The sequence below is a fragment of the Hippichthys cyanospilos genome, chromosome 12 (genome assembly GCF_059441005.1).
Source record: "Hippichthys cyanospilos isolate Australia breed blue-spotted pipefish chromosome 12, RoL_Hcya_1.0, whole genome shotgun sequence".
Classification (NCBI taxonomy): domain Eukaryota; kingdom Metazoa; phylum Chordata; class Actinopteri; order Syngnathiformes; family Syngnathidae; genus Hippichthys; species Hippichthys cyanospilos.
In genome coordinates, this window is record NC_142380.1 from 7,572,502 (window position 1) to 7,599,693 (window position 27,192).

Here is a 27,192-nt window from a genome sequence, read left to right on the forward strand (position 1 = left end):
TGTCATGAATTGAGGGTGCACCTTATAATCCGGTGCGCCTTATATATGGAAAAAGTTTTAAAATATGTCATTAATTGAGGGTGCACCTTTGTGGAAAATACGGTAATTTCCAATCCAAAAACTTCATTTGGGGAAGAACAGGAAAAACTAGGCTCAGTATTTAAAGCAACACTATGGAACTTTTCAACCTTCATAAAATGCTAATGCACTTCTTTCATTGACCAACCTGATACATATTTCCCACAAATAGCAGCAAGAAACTCAAAACTGTTATTATATCGGGAAGACACAATTAGACTCATGGCCTCGACGCTATTCATCTTCATACGGCTGCTAGAAACAGAAATGTACTGTAATACAGCCCAAACGCAAGTGAACGGAAGATCAGGATTTCCCCACGGCAAATCTAGTCTTCCTTCAGGCAAAATTGCTTTTGTTTACATGGCGGCAACGAAAACTGAAAGTTCTTAAGTGTTGCTTTAAAACAGTTTCAAAAGCCATCAATTGAAACTAATGATCAATCTCACGTGACGATTTTCACACTTCAGCAATCAATTCCACACAAATTACAATTTACAGCAGAACCTCTAAATCCAAACAGTTTCCAGGATGCACAAATCTTAAAACAGGCATCCAGCCATATAACTACTAAAGGAACGAAATTTTGGATAGTCAAACTACTATCCCTTTTGTATGAAAAAAGTGAGATAAATTAAGATTCAAGTACTGTTTCGGTCCATAATATGTCAGAAACAAAGCATTTTTTCCCCTTAAGTGGAATCCAATGTTTTATTTTGATCTAACCCAAAGACACTGCAGGTATAGTAGATTGTTCACTCGTGTGACACTAAAAATTGGAGGATTTGGACAGTAGGTCTCACAATAATTAAGTCATGATCAAAAATAGACTAATTTGAAAATCCATTAGGTAATTAATTGTTGCAGCCCTACGAGTGTACTGTTGCTTTTTCTTTTAAATTTGTGACAGCCCCATAAATGGCATGTTGCACTCGAGATTTTTTACTGACCAAAATAGGTCATTTCTACAGAAATATGCCCACAAACTGTGTTGGACTTTAGAGGTTTCACTGAAATATGTTTTGATTGATTCCATGAGTAACACTTGACAAGCACAAGGATAAAATAATAAACCACACACTAGCAGTGTTCAATTAAGAAGTCCGACTGACAGATCAACTTAAAAAAAATACATAAACAAAATAAAAATTCACATGATTCCATTGCAATGAATGCAGTATGCTCCCTCCAATTAAAGAAAAAAACATCACAAGCCCAATAAAACAAAAGCAGAAGCGAAATTAGCGTCACACAAGCACATACATATCAATTACAATTATGAAAACAATTGCCCATAAATTTATAACTTACACTAAGTTTTTCCAAAGCATATTATGGGATATTAACTCTTTATTGATTTCTATACATGTAGTCTGATCTTGAGAGCACCAAACAATTCAGAAATTACATTTATTTTCAGGAAAGGTGTCTCTGAACGAGCACAGCTGTTATGTAATGTGGGGCAAATTTACACAGTCCAACACTGGCACTTTGTTGTTACAAGTAGTAGAAGCAACTGTGGTAAGAATGGTTAATTTCAGCACGATTAGGACTAGGGTGTGTAAAGGCTGCTATAATCGTTAATCTTTAGTGTGACAAAGACAGATGTGTTCATAATGAACATCATATTATTTTACAATTTCGGATCCAGCAAAAAGAATTTGTTTTCGCACACCACTTTCCGTTTTTCAAAACATGCGATTCAATCGGAAGCAGATTTACATATTGATATATTCCATTTCATGCAAGTCAATTGACAAATTAGAATTATTTCAACAGGCAGGACATGAATTAAAGCATGATTTAAAATAGAACAGGCAGATGTACACTCACCTTAGCTGACATGGAAGACAGGTGGAAAACATGGGAAATACAAGGTTTATATTTTACACCAATTATACGAAATATGGGCAAATCGTTTGGTAAACCCGTAGAAATCTACAAAAGAAGTTTCCATATCGGTTCCAGGGAGCTACATGGTTGAAAGAAATCATAAATGTTTACAGACATTAATCTTGGTTTAGACCACATGTGGCCGATATCTACGGTTAATATCGTCGATATCCGACATGGGACAACTCGGTGGAACTTCTGACAGCTGCGAACTCGAACAGCGGCTGAACACGTGGCGTGTTCACGAGGAAACGTCACACATTAGCTCGCTTTTGAATTGGGGCTTGTTTCTTCAAGTTTCAGGTAGCACGCAAGCTTCCAACACTAACCTGGTTGTTTTATTTGACGTTTCAAGTCTCCGGAACCGTCACTTCGCGTGTTGCCTCGGCTGTAATCCGACAGGGAAAGGGCTAGTCTGAAACGGACGCCTTTATTCGTCGAGCACCGAGGGGGGTGACCACTTTGGAGTTATGCCAAAATGTCCAATAATACCTTCTTTAAATGTTCTTAGTTGTGTTTGCTACGTGATTTCAAATATAATAAAATGTCGTTGCCTGGTATAAAATATGAATTTTGCGGTTTGTTTTCGTATTCAACTTTGAACTTGAGTATGGTATGAGCCATTTTTGATAAAGACTACATTCCCCACAACGCAACGGGCGCCAGTAGTTGTGTCCTCGAATTTTTACTTTAATCAGCATTGTGCCGGAAGAAAACAAAGTACACAATGCTAAATGCTACCACGTCATTCATTTATGTATTTTTCCCACACACATTTTAAACACAGTAATATTTTCTGAACGAATCTAAACCTTGTATTTTGAGCAGTTATGTCGTCTTTTTTCCTGTAGAGGGCAGAAAAAAATCACATGTGCATCCGCAAAGTACTTTGAGTTTCATTTATTAAAAACGTTAACGATATTTTTTCTCGTTAAAGTTATACCCTAAAATGACAGTGGAATAATGGCCCTTAGAATGTTAACACGAATTTATCAGCCATTTTTGCCCAAGCTTGTCTTTTTTTTTAAATTATTTACTAGTATGACGCTTTGCTGTCTGGGTTGTTTGTTCTGCATCATTGCTTTGTAAGATGAACCATTGCCCTACTCTTCTCGTGTTCTCCTGATTCTTTTTTTTTTTTTGCTTTGGAATGCAACATGACTACGAAAGAAGTGCTTGGAACACTTAACATCATTCAACATTTGCTACACAACCACTATTTATGATTATTTATTTAAGTCCACAGATTTAGACAATTGAAAGCCACTAACTGACAATTTAAATGGATTAAAAGGGCCATATCATTTCAAATTCAGTATAAAAATATATGGGAAACTTCTACTTTGCCAGAGCGCCCTCCTTAGCTAACCTTAAATATGAAGGAAAGGGCACAGTCTTAGCATGTGAACCCTTCTGGCTGCTGTGTAACCTTTTAAATACTAAAACGCAAAAAGCAAAAGGGCAAAAAAGACTCAAAACAATGCTGCCTTTCCACTATATTCTCTAATCGGTTACTTTAGAAAAAAAAATTCTCAACACGGTCATTTTGACTCAAGATGGAATCTTTTGTGTTTGGGTGACCTCATCCACACCATTAAAGGGATGTCGTTCCAACGCCATAAGAGTGGCTGAGTAGCGTCACATGACGTTTGAAGGGGTCCACGATCAAGTAGGCAAACGTCTGCTCCTCGTCCCGTCCCCCAGGATAACACCGGCCTGACTCATCCTGTAGGAAAAAGAATCAGATCAGAAGGTAGTAAGTGTATGTCAAAACAAGTAAGCATTACACTCACATAAACGTAGACTTTGAGTACTGTGGAGACGACGCAGATATTCTTTGTTTCTGGATCCTTTTGAACACTGCAGGAGAAACACAAACAATAGTTCTTATCTCTGCCGAGGTGTTTTTCAAGTTGATAATGAATTGGCAACTTATCACTACACATAAAGATTTATGGATCCTGAAAACTGTGACCCTGTATTGAGTTTTGAGGCCACACCTACTGTATATATAGCTGAAATTATGATTGAGATTAATTATGGAAAGATTTGCTCTTAATTAGTTAGACATGTTTAATCACTTGACAGCACCAATACTTTTATCACAGATAAATCACCCAAAACAAAAATGACTGGTGATTGTTGTAGTTTATGAAGTGCTGCCTCCATGAGTGAAAATTCTTTGTTTGTTATTGTGGGTGCTGAATTTTCCATCCCCCATTAAGTAGGTCTTTCCATCATCGATTTGTACCTGATGAGGTCTTTGTACATTTTCTTGGTGACGCTGATATAGGGCTCGACGGTGTCTTCGTACTGATTGAGCTGCCCTCCGAAGCAAAGATGCTTGAAGAGGCGAAAGAGAAACTCCCCTCGCTCGGTGCTGCTCACCACATGGAAATTCTCGGAGTCCTCGTCCTGCAGCAACTGCAACATACAGGAATATCTGATTGGAAGGGAAGAAAGCAAAATGATGATTTAAAAAAGGAAGCCTGACCTCTCTGAGCTTGTCATAATCCGGGTAGATATCATGGAAGCATCTGGCGATGTGTCCAGAGGGCGCCACAATGCCGCAGGTGTAGATGGGGTCAAACAGGTCCATTGAGACCTTGGTGCACGGTACCACCTCCACGTCCACTGACACCACTGGTTTGTCTGGGGGGAAAAAAAAGCAAGGTCCAGTTGTCACAAAACTGACTTGGAATAAGAATAAGAGGACAGGATGTACCGAGGGGCTGCCAGGCGACCGTCATTCTCGCACTGGTGAGCACGTTGGCGTCAGTGAAAAAGCACTGAAAAGACAGTGATGATAACATGCACAAATCAATAAAAAAACATGATTCTGACTTGAAAACAGACCCATAATGCATTTTTCACGGTTCCAAAAGGACTTCATGATTGGAGCATGTTGTCTATTGAGGGTAAATTGACTTACCACTATGATGTTTACACCTATCCCTCGCTAAATCACGCTTTTTAGAGGGTCAGTATTTTACCTTTATATGGAACATTTGCTATATCGCAGGATTTTGTGGTGATCATTTCTCCACACTGACTGTTATTATGCAGACAGCATGAGACAGTGCTTTGTCTTGGTCCCCCTTTTATGGCAAAAATGGAATTCAAAAGGGGTGCTGAGACTTTTTATATCCACTATAATGCTGAGCTAGAGATTGCATTTTTTTAAAGAGATGGGCCAGGTCATTCATAGATGATAGTAAAAGGTGTAAAATAGGGCAAGGCAATTAATTTAATTTATTTGCCTTTTTAAAAATTAATTATTTGAGAACAGACTAAATCGTGAAGTTGAGGTTTTGCGCAATAGTTTGCAGTGGTTATTTGCAACCACTTAAATGTGGCATTTAAGCAAGTTATTCACAAGCAATGAATATGTTAAAGCTGATTTTAAAGCAGTACAGTATACGTTTTTGTTTGATCATTTGACACACAAATAAAAACTTTTTTTTTTTTTTTTTTTTTACAATTCAGACTGGTTTTAGATAGATGTTTGGTGAATTAAAAAACTTTTATTAAAGAGCCAGACTAACCGAAAAAAATAAGATGTTCTTTAATTTATACAATGATCATTAATAGCAAAATTAATAATTTTTACTATTTTATTACTCACAATGCAAAAAATTACTATAACAATAAAACGAATATATACATCGTAAAGGGGATGTTCTAGATTAATGAAATTATATTTCATGACATTTCTATTTTTTGCTATTTTTAGCCCTCGCGGAAATAATTTAACATTTGTATTATAGCTTGTAGATTACACGATTGAGCTCAGCATTATACTTAATAATATGGCCATTCAGTAGGAATCTCGTTTCTTTTTCGAGAATATTTTATTTGTTGTTGTTGATTCGCACGGCTGTGACGTCACATCCTACCAGAGCAAACCTCTCGCTGTCGTAAAGATGAAACTTCTGGTCAAAGTTGAACGTTTGTGCCGAGAGCCTTCCAAGCATGGACCTGGAAAAATGAAACAATATTTCTTCCACTGCAATGATGACATTTGGTCACCCGCGAGATGGCGACAGAACGGAGTGTGTTGACAAATGTTCACTGCTTGTTTTTTACCATTTCATCAACAGGGTTACGGTCTCCTTTTCCTCCAGGAACGAGAACGTCTTGGAAAGAACTGGACGGAAAGAAAACGTTTGTTCAAAGTCGTGTTTATCTCCGGACATGTTAGCTTGTTGCGCTACTCAAGCTAATAAGAGAAACAACGAAGACGTCCTCGTAGGCAAACGGAGATTGGCGAGGACTGACCAATTGGAGACGCGTTACCTTGACAACGGACGCGTCTATTGTCAGTTTTTTTTCCTAGAAGAATCGAACGTAGGTAAAAAGAAAAAAAACGCCATTTTGCGCCTTTAGTTATTTTAAGAAGACAAAAGAAAGCATATACATTACAAATCTAACTTTGAAATGACATTTACTTTTTTTAATGGACAAGATCCAGACTAAGTTAAAAAAATGCAATCTATCAGAAGAAAATATGAGAATTGATATTCAAAGATATTTTAGTCGGTATATATTTTCATTCATGTTCTTCATTTAGTATGTTAAATGCAAACGAAAGTGTTGTTTTTTGTGATTTCATTTTATAAAAAATATTCACAATACACAATTACTGTGATTTTTTTAAAACGCAAACATGCATTCAGAAATTGAATCTTCACTTACTATATTTAATATATAATAGTGTGACATTTGATAGAAAGAAAAGTACAAAAGTAATTAAACCAATTAAAAAAAATACTATTCTGAGCACTTATTGGTATTATTTTTTGACCATATTAAATATACATTCAAGACTTTTTTTTAAATTTATGAGTTAAAAAACAACAACAACTTCCCAATAAATAACCTACAGCGATGCATTCAATTCCATTTCATCTTCGAGGTTATAAACACTCAGTTCAACTTTGTGCTTGGCTGGCCTGAAACGCCTTGCATTTTCCAAGCCACTGAGCTAGCATTATTGATAGCGTCTAATGCGCGAGCCAAACTTTCTTTTGACAGTTTGAGCTACCTAAAGGTGTTACTTTGAAGAAACAGCTGAGCCATGTAAACAGCACTAATATCCATCTGCCACTTTTTTATTGCGTATGCCATCACGGCCTGCCTTGGCTTGTTTGAAAGCGTGCATATTTCTCAACGTACTGCTCCCAAGGTTCTAAGAAATCAAAAACCAGATGAGGCATTTATGTACCCTTCGATCAGCGGCTTCACTTGTCATCTTTCCGTTGTGAATGCCGGCTCTACTCTTGTGTGGTGCTTTAAATATGTCGGAAACAAGCTGGTTGTACTCCACACGTCAACTTGTGTTGTGGAAATCGCTGACATAACAGCAAGGAGTTTTGAGTGATTCTCCCTCTAATCAGAAGATGACCGGAATTTGTCAGTAAGTCATTAGCGCCAGAGAGACGAGGGCTAATTAATGTCAGCTTCTCGTAACCCGCCGTCAACATCACGCGCTGACGCATTAAAACTGCTGCATGCTGCATCACGCTGATAGGTGCTTCGCCTGGTGGGTCATTCACCTATCACAATCCAAATGGCTCCCTCCATTACTGACTGCAATTGACACGATAGCGCGCTGGTTTGACAAATCTGCATCACAGACGTCTTCACTGTTTATTTTGAGTGTGAAATGAAATTTAATTGATTAAAAGTATCGATAATCGGTATCAGTGAGTGCTCAGAGTGAATAACAGTACAGGTGTTGAAAAAAAAATGGAATCAAGCGCAAATAATAATTAAAATTACACTGAAGTATTTCACCTGGTGGGTTATCCACGTCAGATAAGCAAACGCCTCCCTCAAATAGAAATTTTAGTCATATTCATAAATCCAGACAGCACTGAGTAAAATTTAAAAATCAGTGAAATGACAATGCATCACACAAATGAGTTTTTATCCTCATCCTCCAAGTAAAACAAAATTGATGACTTCAATTGTATGAATGTATGAAACGCTGGCTTATGTGTAACAGTCATTAAAACTAGAGTGGATTACGCTGACAGGCACTTAAAAAATGCAAAAAAAAAAGAAAAACAATGATGCCACGGACTTCGGCTTACAGTATGACAATTTTGAGTCTAGGATTTATTCAAAACTAGTATCACACAGAAGCTTTTGGCTGGGTGTGTACTCCACTTAAAACGCCTCCCCTAAATGAAAAAAAAATGACATTTTGAATTAGGTTGACTTTAGCAATGCTGAAGTCGACTTAAGATGATTTTGAATAAAACATCATCGGACAAGAGGTATTTTACCAGGTAGGTTTTCCACTTTATCCATCAGGCAGTTTAGAAGGGGGCAGGACAGAATGGAGCATACTGGGCATATGCCTGGTGGGCTGGCATTTTTGGGGCCGATGATATTTTTCTAAATTTTATCCACGATTTCGAAGGGCTAGCCCATTAATCTATTCACAACATGGGTTAGTCATCCACTTAAGATGCCTCCCTCAAGTAAAGATTGAAAATCAACAAATTACTGAAGCCTAGTGACGCAAAGCGAGGGCCTGATAACGCCGGAACATTTGCAGGAATCCGCGGAGAGAGTCAGACTTTTGAAATGAAGGTAATTCACTTAGTCGTCTGCTCAATCAGATCAAGGCTATTAGCTCGCGCGCACGGAATTGTCCGGGACGTGCGCGCCTCCTCCGTCGCTGGTTGACATTCATTAACGCGTGAGCGATTGCTTCCTATTAGCGGCGAGGAGGCGCGTCGTGTCTTTTAAATGGGCCGTGCAGTCTGCTCGCCTCTCCTGAGATGCGCCTTCACCTGATTCTCAGAGAGAGAGAGAGGAAAAAAAAGAGGGAGGGGTTGTGTAAAAGAGAGAGACTGAAGTTTTCATCTGGCAGTCATCTATTTTCGGTTGACACGGTGCATATTTCATAGCGGGGCTGCACACAGGCAGGACTTCAAAATCTTTACCGTCAGCATCACAATGAAGCCCAATCAGGAAATATTTTGCAAACACCAAGAGACATTCCTGCTCTTCTTGTGTCTTTGCATCTCCGCGGTGAGTTGTCATTGAACCTCTAATTTGTACATTTTTTTTGTATTATTTTTACCTCCATATAGCCAATATGTCCTCATTAGGCTGCTGACACTAATTATTGCTCATTAGGCAGTGTGACCACTCAGTCATGACGTTGTGTTCAAGATAATAAGCAACCGCGGACTGCTGGGTGGATTTCAAAATGACCTCAATCATTTTCCATTACTGTATTTTATAATGTCAATTTGCATGGAAATTGAGGGGAAAAATGTGCTCACAAAGTTGACCAATGGGGGGGGGCATGAAGGAACTTCAGGGGGATTTTAACATTGGCTATCAGCAAAGCTTATTTTACACCTTTAAATTACATGACAGGAAGAATAAAGTTTTTTTTTCAAATTAAGAGCAAATGGATTGGAACATGAAGAAACGTGTTAAATTGTATTACAGTGACTCATTTGCAAAATGTAAAGTTTTATACAGATACACATTGTTATTATGTGACTATGTTTTTCCATTAAAACGTACTCATTCAATTATAGTCACATATCCAATCATATCTATGCATTTATCTGTACTTGTTCATATTTTCTCAAGTGTTTGTCAAAAGGAGCGTCTAAAATAGCTGTTACTAAATGAATCAATTAATTAATTACTTGCATTAAAAAATAATTGATAACTTTAGTTCTTCAACCGTTAAAGTAATTACTTTTAGTACTTTAATACCAAAGTATTCCATTACAAAGACTAAAAGAAACTGATTTCTTTAAAACTTGATTACTCTCAAGTAAATTACTTTAGTATTTGAATATCTAAGTAAAACTCAAACCAAAGGCATACATTTTGCAAGAGCCACTAGAACACACTCAATTAATAAGTTGTCCCATTTTCCAATCAATTTGCTCTCAATTTGAAAAGAAATCTGCACTGTTCCTGTCACCCTATTAAAAAGCATTAAATATGCTTCAATATCTTTAGAAACTTTGTTAAAATCTTATTTAAAACCTCATTTTAGAAGTTTTGAAATGAGAATTGTGTGGTTGACAGTACGATCACTGCTACGATCGAGAAAAACACCAAATTCAGAGAAATGTTACAAAAACCAGCAAGGTGAGTGTACAGGATTATTGTATCAAGGCTCTGTGAGAGACTTAAATTTTTGAACTGGCCCATTTTTCAGACAGCATCTCACAATCAGAATGTCTGTAGATGACATCCACGCCACAAAAATTGCTTGTGATGTTGTCAGATGGAAGCCATTCATCCGGACTGCGCCATCATCGCTCAGCACCTGAGGGCCGGCGAGACCTGCAGCCAGGCTAGGAGGAGAGAAGTTGAGAACCAGACGGCGCGCGGCGGTGGGTGCCTTGGCTCGCAAAAACACACAAACGCCTCACGTGACAAACCAGTGCATGCCCCAAGATGTTTTTTTTACGAAGACAGATGGGCAAGATGTGCAATCGAGTTTCACTGTGTGGGATCTATTTTAGGGCGAAGCGAAAGCTAATTATGAAACAGCAAGCAATTTCCTCCACAAAGACTAATAAAGGATTAGCGCATGTTGAAAGTCACACTCGATGAATTTGCTTCCACAAAACTGTTTTTTTTTAATAACTGAGTTTGCAGTTTTAAAACAGATAAAGATTTGAACCTATCATTAGCTAGCATTCGCCATGGAGGCGACCTTGTCAGCATCAATTTTTCTTTTACACAACACGAATTGTTATTGAACGTATGTTTTTTGGAATGTAAAATGATTGAAAAACCAAAATGAGGCGATAATCACACCTGTGGAGCAGAAATGTTGCTAATTCCGCATCAGGCGTGAATCACCTTAGTTGCGTGAGGTTAAGTCTGCCTTTTTTTGGTTGCTAGTCTTATGACCAGTAAGCCAATCAGAAATATATATTTTTTCTAGATGCATTGATTTGTTTATTGTTTTAGAAGCGCTATGAGACATATGGGACAATGCAATGCCTGTCAAGCCGCTTTATTGTAGTAAAGGCCAAACGTTGTAAGGAAGAAAGCCCATCCTTCAAAATAAAATATACAGATGGCACAAGTAATGTATGTCATGAATTGACCCTGAAAACTGTGACAGTGTTGAGCTTTTATTTTGTAGTTGCTCCAGAATGTAAAGTCACAACAAAGCTCAACTAACCTGATGATCTTTGGTTCCCAAAGTGAGCAAGCTCCGATGAGAACATGGCGTTGTTCTGAAATCACGTTCACACCTTTTTGTTATGAAAGGAAGTTCAAACTGTCAATTCAGGGTAGTAAACAACAACTAAATCAAGCGATGAGTGACATTCTCTTTTTTTCTCTCAGTTGGAAGTTTTTTTTTTTTGATTGACATTCATTTTTTAGGCAGTTTTTATTTTTTCAGTGCAATGTCATGCAGGCGACCAAAGTTAGTTAAGTAAATGGGGCACCCCTGGCCTAAGCTAATAATGCTAACTCCAAATAGCGTGTTTTATACTTTTTTTGTGATGCTGAGAATGGGAAGCACTCCTAAAAAATGGTAGGCTGGAAAGTCTTTGGGTAAAAAAAAAAAAAAAAAAAAAGTTTGGACACCCCTTACCTTGCAGATTAGCACACCGGTATGAAAATCTACCTGGTCTCGTCTGACCCATGAAGATCATTTACGCTTAACCCTTATGAGCCGAATAAACTTTGGCATGCCACTACATCCTTTTGTCACCGCTTCATCACAAATGTTAGCATTTTGTCATTAATTTGACCTAAATCACCTGTGAGTACGTTGAACAATATTGCAATATTAATCTGGAAACGCACACAAACGTGCACTGCTCATTATGTAGATAAATGTCATCTGATGAGGTTCATGTCAAAGCCTGTGCGCTTGTGCGTCAATCCGTGTTATGCTAATCATTTTTTTTGGAGGAGGATGGGAGAGGGAGCAACTACACTGCTTATTGTCTACAAATGTGCAGCTAAAATGTGCTGTGTGATAGTGTTCTTAAGGTCATCTTTTTTTTTATGTTTCAAACACAGCGGGTCGCCAAATATCTTAGCGCAGCACTTTCTCTCAAGCCTTCTCAGAGTCATTTAGATGTTTGCTGACAAGTTTAAGGCGGACATGTGCATTTCTGAGCTGGCTGGGGGACCTTGCAAAATTTCATTTCCTGTTATGTCCTTTCACGTCGTCAGAGCCCAAAAACAGGACCGTCAGATTTATAGATTAATTGTGATCAATGAATTAGTCATAGTTGATGTGTTATGTTTTTTTTAATCTTAACTTTATGCTTTCCGTGTGCCGATTGGATCATATTTATGAATTGTGCTTTTTGTGCTTGATTAACCACAGCTTGGAAAACAAAGGTGTCAATCACACTCTGAAGAGGACACTGATTGGCTGTCATAATAACCTGATTGGCTTCTGTTGTGGTAGAAGGAAGACATGAAAATGGAAGAGCATGTGGGAGTAGCCGGTTCCATGAATGGTAAATTGAACTTAAAAAAAAAAAAGAACACCTTTAGGGCGCCTTTGATAAAGGTAGAGTCATATAGATTCTTTGTAAGAAGAAACTTGTTTAGCACAGAAGCCACTCAAAAGTTTGGCTTACCGCATCAATGCAAAGCAGCCACATTGTTGCAACAAGGATGCTTATATGGCAAACCATAGCAAAGCTCTTTTCCAAACTAAACCAGTGAAGACCTCTGCATTTGAGCAAGTCTGTGACGGACAGAATTTATGTTTTATTTGAATGTTAATTTCTAATTATTTGGCCATTGAAAGAGAGCGCCATTTTTCAAGATGGTCGAAACTAATGGTTGTAGCCTACACGTGGTACTGGTAGTAAAAAAAAATAAAAAAAAATGACTGCAGCAACTTTTTGCTGTATATAAATCCTTTGCTCTACCACGAAAACACAATGTATCTATATCTTTAAAAAAAAAAAAAACTAGTTGAGGGATTTTTCTAACAAATTTAAGACGAAAACAGATTATGTTGATCAATTAATTGCAGGTATTAATTTAATGTGTATAAATTTACTGATAGTATCAGTCCTTGGAATTAGTGCCTAAACAAGAGTTCATTCATCATTCTAGTATCAGTCAGAATTGAATGATATTGATGATCCCTAATTTTTTGCATTTTTCTTTGTTAGCATAACATATCGGTTCTCAGGCTCCCCGCTGAAATGGTCCCATCCAAAGTGATTATCGTCATAAGCACGCACTCCCCTGGGTGCCCAAAGCAATTCCACAAAAGTGCAGCTAATCCTAAATAAGGTGACATTCAAGTGTCAAGGCGGTCCTTTTCAAGCCATCTCTTAGCCACAAAAGCCAAAGCAACAGAGGAAAAAGCTTTTGGCTTTTTTTTTTTTTTGGGGGGGGGGGGGGGGGCAAAGGGCTTTTTTCACTCATGCCTCAGTTCGCCGGCCTCACTGGAGAGGAAACGATGTGACACGCCGATCCTCCCACTTATCGCCTTTAGTAATTGCGCCTCGACACAAAAATGTCGGTCTTGGGGGAAAAGAAGCACACCTTTCCATAATTCATGCGGCGTATTGATAAACGAGGACAAATGTTACATCATGGAGCGGCGCTTGTTTTTTTTCCGATGACAGTTAAAAATGAAAATCTTTGAGCTTCCAAAGACTGCAAAGAGAAAATCCCGCATGGGAATTTGACTCTGACCTCAAAGCGGCGCAATTCACAAGTGAAGTGCGACACACTGGTATTGATTGTAACAGCCAAATCGAATTTGTCTTTTAGCTTGAAGCTTCTTGGTCTTTAGTCAACATTTGTCAGGGCAAGAAGTTGAAAAGGTCAATTCATTAACAGTACACTGGAACATCCAGTCGATCACAACGCGTTCTGTGGCGCTAATTACAACAATTCCCACAGGGAATTATGTAAAGTCAGTTCACTTGTCATTGTTTTTCAAATAAGATGAAATGTACTCTATGATTTTGTACTTTATACAAAATGAGATATCAATAATTAAATGTAAAGAATTGAACAGTTTGCATCATGATTTCATGCCTTAATGGTCACTGACATTGTGCTGCTCCTTCTGTTTTGCTAGCCTTGGTCACTAGGGGGCAGTTTAATAAAAACACACAAACCACACAAAGAAGTTGCACAACTGGCAAGTAAGCTGCAGTAATAGGAATCTTGTTTTTGCAAAGGATGAATAATTTAATATGGAAATTGATGCTTTTCGCGTGTGGTTGACATTAAATCAACTGTTAATTTGCCAAAAAAGTCTTTTTTTTGTCATCACTGCCATCTTTCATAGAGTTTAAACATTTTCGGCAGACATTTTCAAGAGTCGCTTACAGACAAGCACACCGGCATCAATGACAAGTGCGACAACAAGAACAACTATGCATCATTTTAGTGACCCACTAAGCCAATGAGCCATCGTAATGATTTAAATTGGATGCGGCTATTATTAATGTTATTAGTAACACTTGCACACACATGTCATATTGTTTTTTTTTTATAGAACCATACTTTTTTCTTGTTGGCTCAGATGGAAAGCTTATATATATATATATATATATATATATATATATATATATATATATATATATATATATATACAAGGATCTGAGGATATAGAACCAAAAATTATGTAAATTATATCGGGATGAGTGAGTTCCAATACCAAGTGTCAGTACTGAGTTGATACTGGGCCTTTTTTCAAGGTACAGTACTGATAATCTTGGCTAGTATTACAATCACGTACTAGAAATTACAAATTAGAAGTACAGAACATTGCTGATAATTTTATGTCATTTTAAGATAAATTCTATGATGTCTTTCTTTAAAAGTAATGTATTTTTTGTGTGTGCGTGGTGGGGATTTGCGGTTTCAGATGGATTAATGGTATCGGTACCTGGTATCAGTGATTTCTCAAAAGGTGACTACTAACACTGGTATCATCATCCAGAAAATTATATTGTACAGTAGGTCCAAATGTCTTGGGCACAGTTTTACATTGAATATCTCAAAACCTATTAATGATATATAAACACGCCTTAAATATTCTGAAGTATTTTATCTCAGGTTTTACATAGAACATTCATAGATGTAAACCATTGGTTTACACAGCACACATCAACCCGATAGTTTAATGCGCTTGAACATTTCAAGGATGCAAATTGACTGGTTTAATGGTTGTGTGAATGCAATTACTGGATCTGAAAAAAAGAAAAAATATAATTCCAAACAAAGTAACGAATTTAGCTTTCCAAGTTTTAATTTACTCCCATTCAGAGGTCAGTAGATGGGAGGACATTTCTCCAAGACTTCTGAAACACCCCATGCACAACATAAAATTAATCATAAACACTTCACATTAAATATAAACTTCTCAGGATAAGTCCAACCATGCATTACAGTATAATGAATAAATATGCATAAGCTATGTGAGGATTTTCATGCAGATTGGGTAATAACACCAAGAACAGGAATAGCTACCCATCATTAAAAAAATATCTAGGTTGTATCAAAAATCAACTGGCGGGAAGTTGCACACAAAGCAACCCACGCTTTTGAAAACATCGGCTGCTTGTTGAATGCGGGGGGTGCATCACAAAAAGTGTGTGGTGTGTGCAGCAGACACTCAGATGACATATTTACACACACAAGCCACCAAATCTGACGTCAAATCCAAAAATTGTTCCCTAAAAAAATTTCCACATCCCCGACGTGGCCTTTGCGACAGCAAGCCTCGGAGGCGACTCGCTTGCGTGCGCGCTATCGTCCGCTTCAGGTCACACGCTGAACTAACGTCACTTCTATTCCCTTGAACACACGCAAAAGGACAGAAATAGAGACATGGGGACAATATTGAGAATGAGAGTTTTGCATGGCAGGTTACTGCTCCGTATCTGCAGGTGGTAATTACTGTCATACTTTTCTAATGTAACCCACATCATGCTAGCAATGTTAGCCTGTGATTTTGGTTAGAAATATTAGAAACTTCCCAGAAATGTTAACCCTAGTCCAGTATTTCAACCATTTTTGTGTCATTTTCTTCCACATCATTCTCGCGGTATTTTAGCCAAGGGATGGCACACTTCTGCTAGTGTGATAACTAAGTGGTTGTGCCGAGTTGAAATTTGACATGTTGTCAGACATTTGGGTGAAATTTCAGCTCCCGTGTCTTTTTTCAATGATTTCCCTTTGGTAAAATGCGCTTGTTGTCAAATTGATGGGATTGGAGAAAATACAGCCAAGGGTGAGACTGGTCACCAGAAATTAGCACTGGATTTTTTTTTAAACTAGCTAGCGCTATTTGTTTTCTCGTGAACTAAGAAAATCCTTCCAGCCTTTGTTTCCCGTAGTGAATATTTATGACATTCATTTTTGTTGTCACATCAACTAGGAGCTTTGTGATTGACATGTCCCCTCCCACATAATTTCTCCGCTGCTATATTAGTCGCTGTACGTTCTACCATCTTAACAGCGGAAGCGCATGAGCTGTAGAGCGAAGTTGCTACGACTTGTCTTGTTTGCCTTCACCTTGTCTACTCGGGCCTCGTCCCGGGCGATGACTGTTACGTAAGAGACTCTTTCAAACGTTAGACAGTCCGTGGAAAAATTGTTGCCCCGTGTGACAGGAAGCCAAAGCGGAGAATGAGGGAAAGACTCTTTTTAGCCGCGGATGGAACCTGTCAGATTGTTTGATGAAACTCATGAGAAATGTCATAAAAATATTTAAGGAGGATTGTGACTGCTAGATAGGAGGGAGAGTGTTTCGTTCTGCAATATTTGGGGACGGAGTTAGGACGAGCGCTTTGTCAAAGTGCTACATTGGCCTAAATGTTGCCCTCACGTATGTGTCATGTCATAAATCATAAATGTCATAAATAACTATCCCTAAATGTAAAAAAATGTTCCTAAATGTGTGTATATATACATACATACATACATACATACATACATACATACATACATACATACATACATACATATATACACATATAGTATATGTACAGTATACTGTATATATTTTTATTGAATTTATTTATTTTTCTTCAAATTTTTGGATGCACCATCTTTTTTTGTTTGACGACGATGAATAAAAGACCAAACCATTAAAATGTGTCGTTTGTGGCTAAGCGTTTAAGGAGTAGACTCTCTTTTGCTTCCAGGATGCCCCACGGAGTGGGACCAGATCGGATGCTGGTTGAGAGCCGAAGTGGGTCAAGTGGCCAACATTTCATGTTCTGACATCTTTCAGCATTTCTCTAGCGGTCAAGGTCAGTTGGCAAATGCTTAAAGTTGACGCAGGATTCGAAAATGGACCATTGCACACATTCCACTGCTCGCTAAATGCTACCATATAATCTCCGGGATTGGTAAATTTATTTCAAACGTCGGTAACTTGAACCAAGTACCATTGTATTATACAGCAGTACTGTACAGTACTTGGAACTTGATTACTTTCAAATACTTTTGGATTAAAAGCAAACCAAACGCAGTTTCATGGCCAAATACCAAACACTTGAATTCAAGTATCATTGTGTTAAAATAATGTAACTTGATTACTTTTAATTGTTTTTGCATGGATCACAAATGGCTTTTAAATTAACCTTGTGTAGTATTTTTTCTTTTGATCTTTACATCAAAGGAATAGCCTTTGAAAAAAGACTGAGAGCTGAAATTTCACCTGGATGGTGAAGACATGTCAAAGTATGGTATGACTACTTATTTTTCGCACTGCCAGGGTGCGCCATCCCTCGGCTAAAATAGTGCGAGAATTACACGGAAGAAAATGACCCCTACACAAAGTTAAACTTTTGCACTGTTCCACTTATCATTGGTGTATATCATTAAAAATGTGCTCCTGTCCTATTTGTGTTTGCCTCCATGATAAGGGTTGGTTTACCGCAACTGTACCGCAGACGGCTGGTCGGACATTTATCCATCCTACCAGGAAGTGTGCGCTTTTAGCGACGACAGCGGGCCTGAATCAGAGGTCGGTGGTAATCGTGCACGTCGATGTCCCACAATACACTGAACTTACAAGGCTGCTCTTTACTTTGTTTTTCATATGTAGACCACTTACCTGTCCACCTTCAGACAGGTGTACACTGTGGGCTACGCCACCTCGCTCATCTCGCTCATAACTGCCATTGTGGTGTTCACTGCCTTCAGGTAAAAAAAAAAAAAGTACAAAATTAAAACGTTGTAACAGGCAGATAGGAGAGAATCTTTCTTTAGGCTATACGTATTACGTATACAAAAAAGTTGTGACAAAAGTCGTCACTCATTTTCACAGAGGGCGCTACGTCAGCATAATGGCTGCCTTCTCAACGCCATACGCAAAGCTTTATGTAAATGTAACTAACTATTAATCCTTCATTCATTCAATCCCAAAGACATATTTATACATTCAAGAGACATTCCATCCTAGGTACCTATTTCTATTTTGTCCATTTTTTCCCATGTTTTAGGCTAAAGGAGGGTGTAAAAACGGCTGAATAAATTTAGTCATCAATTTCTTTAGGTAGCCGCTAAAGCAATTACTGAATAAACTACAGTAGTTCCTAATTAAATAATCCATTACTTAATTCATTCAGGACCAGCCATTTTTAGACCCTTAGCCAAAATGCTTGAACATTTTTTAAAATAATAGAATAAATATCAAATAAGTACCTAGGATTGTAAGACTGGACTCTCGAAAACGTAAAAATATCCATTTGGGATGGAATGAGTTAATGTTAGCCTTTTGCTAGACAATCACATCCAAAAAAAACATCAAGTTCTTTTGTAGTGGTGTTGCCTACTGCTGTGTTAATATAACATTTAGTTAGGAAAACCAAACTATGCTAGCAATGTTAGCCTGTTGCTCCTGTAACTGTCATTTTAACATCAGAATAAGAAACCCACGTGATCCTGCTAGCAATGTTAGCTTGTTGCCCTGTTATCACGAGGTTGAGAAACTCCCATTAAAATGAATGAGTCCATGAATACTCCTTTTTTAAAGAATACAGAGATAAAAGTCTCGTTCAACTGCCTGATATTTTTCCTCGATTCTTCTAAGGAGATTCCGCTGCACCAGGAACTACATCCACGTCAACCTGTTCTCCTCGTTTGTCCTGAGGGCCAGCGCGGTCTTCGTCAAAGATACGGTGCTGTTCGCCGACGAGACGCTGGACCACTGCTCCGTTTCCACGGTGAGCCCGACAGACGCCAAGTGTGCCACGAAGTCGACGCTAACCCAGAACCATGGTCCCATCAGACAGCGTGCAAGTCGGCCGTGGCCTTTTTCCAGTTCAGCATCCTGGCCAATTACTTTTGGTTGTTAGTGGAGGGCATGTATCTGCAGACCCTGCTGGCGCTCACCTTCGTCTCCCAGAGGAAGTATTTCTGGTGGTACATCCTGATTGGATGGGGTGAGTCGGTGTGTTTGGTGTTAATTAAGGCGCCGAGGGTCAACCTTATCTTTCTTGGCCGGGTGAAGGACGGCGACGAATCTAGCAAATGATTGCTCTTATTTTTCAAAAGTTGGGCCAATTATGAGAAAAGTGGCTTCGGGTCAACTTTGGAAGTTGGAGATTTCGTCAGCGAGCTGAAGGCAGTCCTGGAGTAACTTACTAAACTATCTCATTTAAAAAAAAAGGCTCAAGACGCTTTTTCTTGCCTTAGACAACCACCGCTTATTGTTAGTATACATGTCTGTAAAATATGTCAAGCTAAATCCTAAACATAAGGCCAACTTCACAATAAACCTTACTTTATCAAATTCCATTGAGACACAAATGCCTTGCTACACTTTTATTTTGAAGTGGTTCCCCGCAGCGTGTCACAGCATAACAGCTTCTCTAGTTTTACTACGGCAACAGTTGCTCCTATTCCCGATGCAAAAACTTTTTTTTTTTCGAAAACACGTTCAATCGCCAATTCATGGTGCAAACAAGCTACTTAATGATGACAATAATGTATGACACCGGTTGCTAGTGTTAAACGGTGGCTCTGTTATAGCTGTGTCTAGCATAAATTAGCCGCTAGCAAGCAGCCTTCAAGTGTTCGATATAGGCTGAAATAATGGACATAAAAGAAACTTTGTCGATGACAGCCTGAAACAGTTGCTGCACCCACTGATCACTTTTGGAAAAAAACAGGCTGACACAAATGAGCTGTTTCAGTTGGCACATTGTGTCATATGGAGAGAAATTTGTTGATAATATAACATTTCAAGAGATGAAAGCAGGAAACTGCTAATCACAATTTGAACTTAAATTTTGTTCATTGAAAATTTGGGTCACCGATAGTTAAATTAATTGTCTAACTTTGTGGGCCTTGTAAGGTGGAAAAGCACCATATAATACCATTTACCATACGCTTTTAACTGTTCTATAATAATAATTTCGCATTGTTGATCATTTTTTTCATGTTCAATCAACTCAATGGTGAGATACTGCCACCCTTTGGTTCGTAGTGTTGGTCAAAATTTTGCAAATTCTCCTCTAAACATTTCTTTCCTGTCACAGGACTCCCATCGACTGTTCTCATCCTTTGGGTGCTGACAAGATTCTTCTACGATGACAGAGGGTATAATATATTCACTGAACAGTAGAGAATATGTTTGCATTTGTAGGGATGGGCGACTATTCATACCAAGTGTCCGTATCGGGACAATACCTGGCCGTATTTCAAGGTATTGAGCCTGGCAACCGATACCTGTTGTCGACACTCTATTGGAGCCGTTTTATGAAATTAGACGTTATTTGATTGATTTTATTAATAGAAAAAAAATGCTCTATTGGAATATTAAAGTTATTCCTTAGATGTTGTTATCATAAGGGGAGGGGGGGGGTGTATCAAAAGTACTCGTGGTATCGGAACTTGGTATCACTTGATTGTCCAAGAGTTGGTACTGGTATGTCTGGAAAAAAGTGGTATCAAACATCCCTAGCATTAACTTCATAACAAAGAAAATAATCCTTTGTTTCTATGTGGCTAGTTGCTGGGATGATACGGACAATGTCGGCATTTGGTGGATTATCAAAGGTCCCATAACAGCTTCTTTACTGGTGGGTAGCTTGAGTCTATTTCATATCCAAACATTCCAAGTGAATAGCTTGCGCTAAAACATACCTGTCGTATCCAACAGGTCAACATAGTCATCTTCATCAACGTGATCCGCATCCTGGTCCAGAAGCTCAAATCTTCCACCATGTCCGGGAACAACGACACCGGACATTTTATGTAAGTCACAAAGAATGAAATATTGGGACAAGCTTTGATGTGGGGAAAAATTGCTTTTGGAGTCATCACCTGAAGGAGCGCATGTTTTCACAAAGGTTCTTTCAACTTTGCACTGATTGAATTGGTTTTGAGAAATCAAGTCTTTGATCTCTGCCTACAAGGGAAACTTGTGCCAAGGCCATCATCTCAAAAAAGACGGCCAAACGTATCGTTCATCGCTTTTGACTTTTGTACTATTTAGTCAAGCTATTTAGGATGGCTTGGCTTAGCTCTCAAATTAGCATATAAGCATTACAGTCCTCATGACTGTAATGCTTATATGCTAATTTGAGAGCTGTACACTTGCACGTTACAATATTTTGAATAAATTAACAACGAAAAAAAGTAGGGAGAATCTAGTATCGATACCAGATATTGTTACCAGGCCTATACTAGCCAAATTTAAGGAAGGCTGAAAATACCAGTCAACGCTTCGTAATTGATCAAGTAAGTCCTCCTGGGAAGTAGTTCACTTCAATAGTTCACAAATAAAAGTCTTTGTTCATATTTTATATAATTAAACATATGAGGTATCAGTATTGGTCAGTGCGCAAAGAGTGAATACTTGTAGTGCTATTCTCTTATTGTGTGTGTTTGTTATGTTTGTACTGCTATTTTTCTTAAAATGATGAATGACGTCCATAACCCCACCCCCCAAAAAAAAAAAAAAGGATGACTGGAATTTGTATTTAGAAGACCCTCTAATACAACATGTATTTGATTAGTCCTCAACTAAATTCACATAGACGGGGAAGATCTTAAAAATAGCACAAAATATCAAAAATAGATTTATCACCCAACAGGATGGTTCAAAGGAAGAGTCAAAAAAAGCTTAGTAATCCAAATATATAGGCCTGTAGAAAACAACCTTGCTAGTATGACAAAAGTTTGTCAATAGTCATTAAAAAATAAATAAATAAATAATATATATATATATATATATATATATATATATATATATATATATATATATATATATATATATATAATAAAAAATAAAAGGAGATTAAAAAAGAAAAAAAAATATATATATATATATATATATATATATATATATATATATATAGATATATATATATATATATAAAATACTGCATATGAATGTAAAGTACATATTAAAATAAAATAAAAAAATAAAAGGAGATTATGGTAAAGCAAGGATTCCACTAACAACAATTTTAAGTTAATGTAACACTACTGTAAGTCACCTCATATACACTTTCATTTTGCCTCAGTCTTTGCCTTAAATCAAAAACATGTTGCAACAGCAGGAATGAAAATGATAAACTCATATAGAACTCTTTCATCATCCATGATAAGCTAACTGCTAAGCCAATAACTAAAACAGCATGAAAGTATCGCTTGAACATTGGAAGAAAATCATGTTTAGCTTTATGGCTAAACTAAGGTCTAGGGCTAACTCATACAAACATAGCATTAAGCTAGCATTTGGTGTAGAGTAGTTTGAAAACTGCACATAAACTTGACAATATGAGTTTCAGGACAATTAGTCAAAATTATCTCACCTGCATTTTTTTTTTTTTAGTTTGTTGTGTTTTTTGAAGTTGTTGAGACACACATAGCAGGCAGTTAATCGCCTTCTCTCCATTTCCTGGTTTCTTCTTCTGTTTTTACGGTGCAATACCGCCACCTTCTGAAAAGGAGTGTGTGTCGAGCAAGAGTTTCAAGAGTGCGTTTTTCCATTTGTTATTTTAATTTTCGTTTTATTTTTACAGCAAGTGCTCTTGAGTACCTCATGTCTTGCTCATTTCCAATTTCAACTCTCAAACCACTGAGTTGTGCTTTTGTCTCATGACATGCAATCCGCTGATTGAAGATTTGCATTTGGGTCACACTTGGCATTTTCAACAAAATGCCGCCGTTAACGAGCTGGATGTTGAGCCGTTTGTTTTCTTCCTCAGAAGACTGGCTAAGTCCACGCTCTTCCTCATCCCTCTGTTTGGAATGCACTACACCGTGTTCGCCTTCCTGCCCGAGAACACGGGCGTGGCGGCCCGCCTCTACATCGAGCTGGGCCTGGGATCCTTCCAGGTCGGAGCAGATCCCAAAACACACTACTGTACATATATTTATCAAAATATCCAGTTTTAAAGTTGTCTGTTTTTTCCTCAGGGTTTCGTGGTGGCTCTGCTTTACTGTTTTATGAATGCGGAGGTAAGATTTTAAAAATGGACATGAATGAATATCGCACTAGGGTTGTCACTATTAAACCTTTCCAAGTTTCTCTTTGCAACACACCTGGTTGAAATAATTAGCTCATCAGTGAGCGCTGCAGAACCTCCTTAATCATTCTGATATTTAAATCAGGTGTGTTGTTCTATTCTATTCTATTCATAAAGCTTTAGATACTTTGAGGTCATTAACTTCCTGTTCTTCTTCTTCTTGACAAGCATACTTGGCATGTTTCATGCATGACTGCCCCCTACTGGTTAAAATTGAAGCACTTAAACCTGAGCTTTGATAATACAGCCCTCGTGCATTCAGGGAAGTTGTGCTAATAGTGTCTATAACTACTATATGAGTAAATGGTTTTAAGCACATACATGGACTAGCATCAGCGATTCGGACACCAGGTGGTGCATTAACACAAAAAATTGTTGGCAACAGTCAAAGTACTGTTGTGGTATGCTCGGTTCACTTAGAAAAAATGAATACGACTTTGTTTTCGTCATTCTTTTTTCATTGGAAATTATCTCAAACGTATGAGATCCAGTTTCATATTCTTTCTTTTTTTTGGGGGGGGGGCATCTCTGTGGCAATGGCGGCGCTTTGGGGTGGGTATTTTCAATCTAGGTTTACTGAATTACCCTACTTGGTCAACTTTTTCCCCCGCAGCTCTAAATGCCGAAATGTTTTTGTGATATAGAGTTCAAGCTAATAGAGTTTAGCATGGACCTCCCTCTGTATACTTGCCAGGTGCAAGCAGAGCTGCGAAGGTGGATTTGGAAGTGTCACAACCAAAGTCAGCGCACGCCAGCCAAGCCAAGCATCAGCCAGGTTAGCGTTGGAGCACGTGGGGGGCTTCGCCGGCCCCCCTCTACCGGCAACATCTCTACCGTATGACCGCAAGCGAACGCCAAAGGGACCTTTCAATCCCCAATTTTGCGTTGAAATGACGAGCCGCCAACGTGGATTTGGTCCGTGCTGCACTGAGCCTTGAGAACATTTCCCATTCGGGTCTTTGGGTCTTCGAGTCTTTAGTCTGTGTGAGACATATGTTAGACGTTGGGCCTTAGGAACCTTTTATTTTCTGTGAGGGTGCCGAATCAATTGTTTTTTTTTTTGTTTTTGTTTTTTAACAACCCATCTTCATGGAATTGGGGTTATACATTTTAAAGCAAATGTGGAATTAATATGTTGCCATCCATTTTTACTGTTACTGTACAGTAGGCACTTTATATATGTACGCCGATGTATTGTCACTGTATTTGACATGACATTTTATACAAAAGATTCTAAAGTTCCATCGTTGTTGGTGGTGTAGAGAAGGAAACTTGTTTAAATTGAAAAAGAGCACAGTAATAAATCGAGAGAAGGATTATAGCCTGACAAGAGTTTGTGGTTATGCATTTTGAGCCAAAAATTTCTCTCTTAATTCCATTTAAATAGTGTTAGTCATTATTTAGAAATACTTCTGAATATTCACTGATTTCTTAGCATAAAATTGGCATAAAATATGTATACAAATTGGTCATTTTGAATGCAAAATTGTAAACTGAAACAATTAGATCAAGTCAGAATTATTTTTTTTCCTTTGAATTTTTTTGTTTTAAATGTATTTTTTTTCAAAAGAATAATGTTAAAAAATGAAAATGGATTGTAAATTATAATTATAAATTTATGTAACTAGTTGAAGAGCAAATTTAAGAAAATAATTTTTTTAATAGTGGTAAAAAATGCATTGGAGACAAACAAACAAAATAAATGTAACATTGATTTCATGCAAAAATTTAGGACAATTCATTTTCTGACTGTAAAAAGTTGAATTGGACTAGAAATAAGTGTAACAACTTAATTTAAAATCAAATTTAAGAAATTATATTCTTTTACATTTGTAAAAAATTGATTTCATAAAAAAATAATTAAAATAAACACATATAATTAATGAAACAAATTGATTTTATCAATTTGAGATAAAAGTTCAGAAAATATCTTTTTTTACAGAAGAAAAAATAAATAAATATTCCAATTGGAATAAAATATATAAAAAAAAAAAATCAAACAATTTGATTTGATTGATTTAAAAATTATGAAAATATATAATTTTCCAATTGTAAAAAATGGAATTTCAATAAATATATAAAATTAATCTAACATTGATTTTATTGATTTAAGATAAAATGTAAGCAATGTATTTTTTTACAGTTGTAATTTTTTTTTCAATTGGAACAAAAATCGAATGTGCAAACAACTACCAATCAGATATGACAACTTTGCACATATTTATTGAAGATTCAAATGTACACAACATGGACATTGACGTCCAACATCACTTTTTTTTCTTTTTTAAACGACACATCGTCACAGGAAGCTGGATGACCAAATATCCTTTTTTTTTTTTTTTTTAAATATACATTTACTTTTCTTATATGCGTGTCATTATGGACGACGTGCATACATTTTGTTTCCATACGCTGACTGACTCCAGCGTTCAAAATGCAGTGATAACACTGCAGGTCTCGCTCAAGAGGTAAAAAATATCAAATAAAATACACAATAATACTGTATATATATATATATATATATATATATATATATATATATATATATATATATATATATATATATATATATATATATATATATATATATATGACTAAACATGTATTTTCATAGCAGGCATCATAAAAGAGCAGCTGAGCGACAACTGTACATTCAAGAATGCATTGGCAATAAATAAAAACTCACAGTTAGTCATACACAAAAAAAATACTTGACACAGTTTCAATATTCATTAAAAATGTGATTTCAATTGCTTCCTAGCCTAGTTCAGTTGCCTTTGTAAAGAAGTCCATAACCTTAGCTTAGCTTGGCTGAGCCTAGCTCGTTTGCGCTAATTCACCCTGAAATTACATCAGTAGCTTTTTGAGGTGCTTGTAATAAGTTTTAAATGACGTGATAACAGGACATTTTGTTTTCAGGGAAATTGTGCTAAGCGAAGCTAACACACACTAGCTTGCCATCTGGCACTCGACAAGCAGTTGAAAATTCCCTGAAATGTCCAACTATGGCCTTCTGCGTTCTTTTCTTTGACGCACAAAAGCGAAAATAGCCTGTTAGCCCAAGCTGGCGTTATTGAAGCTCAATGTTACGCCGCGTGAAGTTAAATGCTAACAAAAGTGCTTCCACTCCTCAAAACGGTTCACAGTTTGTTTTCGAAAAAGAAACACGGAGACTTCACATGAAGGCACGGGAACAAAATCACAATGTTCACTTTTTTTTTTGTTTCGTTGAAAATCCTTGTACATCAAGGCCTTTAGCTTGAAATCAAGACAAATTGTTAAAATCTAAAACTGTAGATGTGAACCTTGTCCATGTTTTGAGCTTCAAAACATGGCTCAAAATAAAACGTTTTAAATGTGGCTTATGCTAGAGAAAAAAAGTGGATGTATTACCCTTTTGGCTTGTTAATTTTAAAAAATAAATCTAAAATCATTAGATTAATCTGCTAGCCTAGCTAGCAAGCTAGCTATCTAGCATCGTGACACATTTTCCTAATTCCACAAATTGAAATCATTGCGATTTAGTTGTGTCTTTTTTTGTGGTGAAATTGAATACTGTAATGTAATTTTCATTGTTCATAACGTTCCTGGATTCTAGATTAAATGAAAGTTATATGAGCTAACCCACATATTAGCTACATCCACTTCTTTTTTTATTAAAAATGTAAAAAAAAAAAATGTGACTGCCACCTTGTGATGGGCATTGGTACAGCACACA

General features: G+C 37.3%; 2 protein-coding genes across 8 annotated transcripts; one reads left to right on the forward strand and one right to left on the reverse strand.

Moving 5' to 3' along the window:
- Window positions 1–3,512: 3,512 nt before the first annotated feature.
- On the reverse strand, window positions 3,513–23,161 carry cfap300 (cilia and flagella associated protein 300). 6 transcript variants are annotated; one of them, XM_088429694.1, is made up of 11 exons: window positions 22,985–23,161; window positions 22,758–22,885; window positions 21,082–21,152; window positions 18,047–18,129; window positions 6,058–6,118; window positions 5,868–5,949; window positions 4,697–4,760; window positions 4,466–4,623; window positions 4,223–4,395; window positions 3,765–3,831; window positions 3,513–3,697 (listed from the first exon to the last, which is right to left on the reverse strand). In XM_088429694.1, the coding sequence occupies exons 5-11, from the start codon at window positions 6,063–6,065 to the stop codon at window positions 3,566–3,568; spliced, it is 684 nt and encodes a 227-aa protein (XP_088285820.1). In that variant the 5' UTR covers window positions 6,066–6,118; window positions 18,047–18,129; window positions 21,082–21,152; window positions 22,758–22,885; window positions 22,985–23,161; the 3' UTR covers window positions 3,513–3,565. The 6 variants fall into 6 exon arrangements, with proteins under 6 accessions (XP_088285820.1, XP_088285821.1, XP_088285824.1 ...); XM_088429695.1 differs by lacking the exons at window positions 22,758–22,885; window positions 22,985–23,161 and having other exon boundaries at window positions 21,082–21,457; XM_088429698.1 differs by lacking the exons at window positions 18,047–18,129; window positions 21,082–21,152; window positions 22,758–22,885; window positions 22,985–23,161 and adding exons at window positions 7,768–8,156; window positions 8,262–10,909.
- Window positions 8,751–24,774, forward strand: LOC148414672 (pituitary adenylate cyclase-activating polypeptide type I receptor-like). 2 transcript variants are annotated; one of them, XM_088429688.1, is made up of 13 exons: window positions 8,751–9,015; window positions 10,244–10,352; window positions 17,130–17,237; window positions 17,856–17,956; window positions 18,038–18,135; window positions 19,025–19,157; window positions 19,223–19,376; window positions 20,475–20,535; window positions 20,948–21,017; window positions 21,098–21,192; window positions 23,154–23,283; window positions 23,365–23,406; window positions 24,169–24,774. In XM_088429688.1, exons 1-13 carry the CDS (start codon window positions 8,941–8,943, stop codon window positions 24,313–24,315), a joined length of 1,323 nt encoding a protein of 440 aa, XP_088285814.1. In that variant the 5' UTR covers window positions 8,751–8,940; the 3' UTR covers window positions 24,316–24,774. The 2 variants fall into 2 exon arrangements, with proteins under 2 accessions (XP_088285814.1, XP_088285815.1); XM_088429689.1 differs by having other exon boundaries at window positions 23,157–23,283.
- The last annotated feature ends 2,418 nt before the right edge of the window (window positions 24,775–27,192 follow it).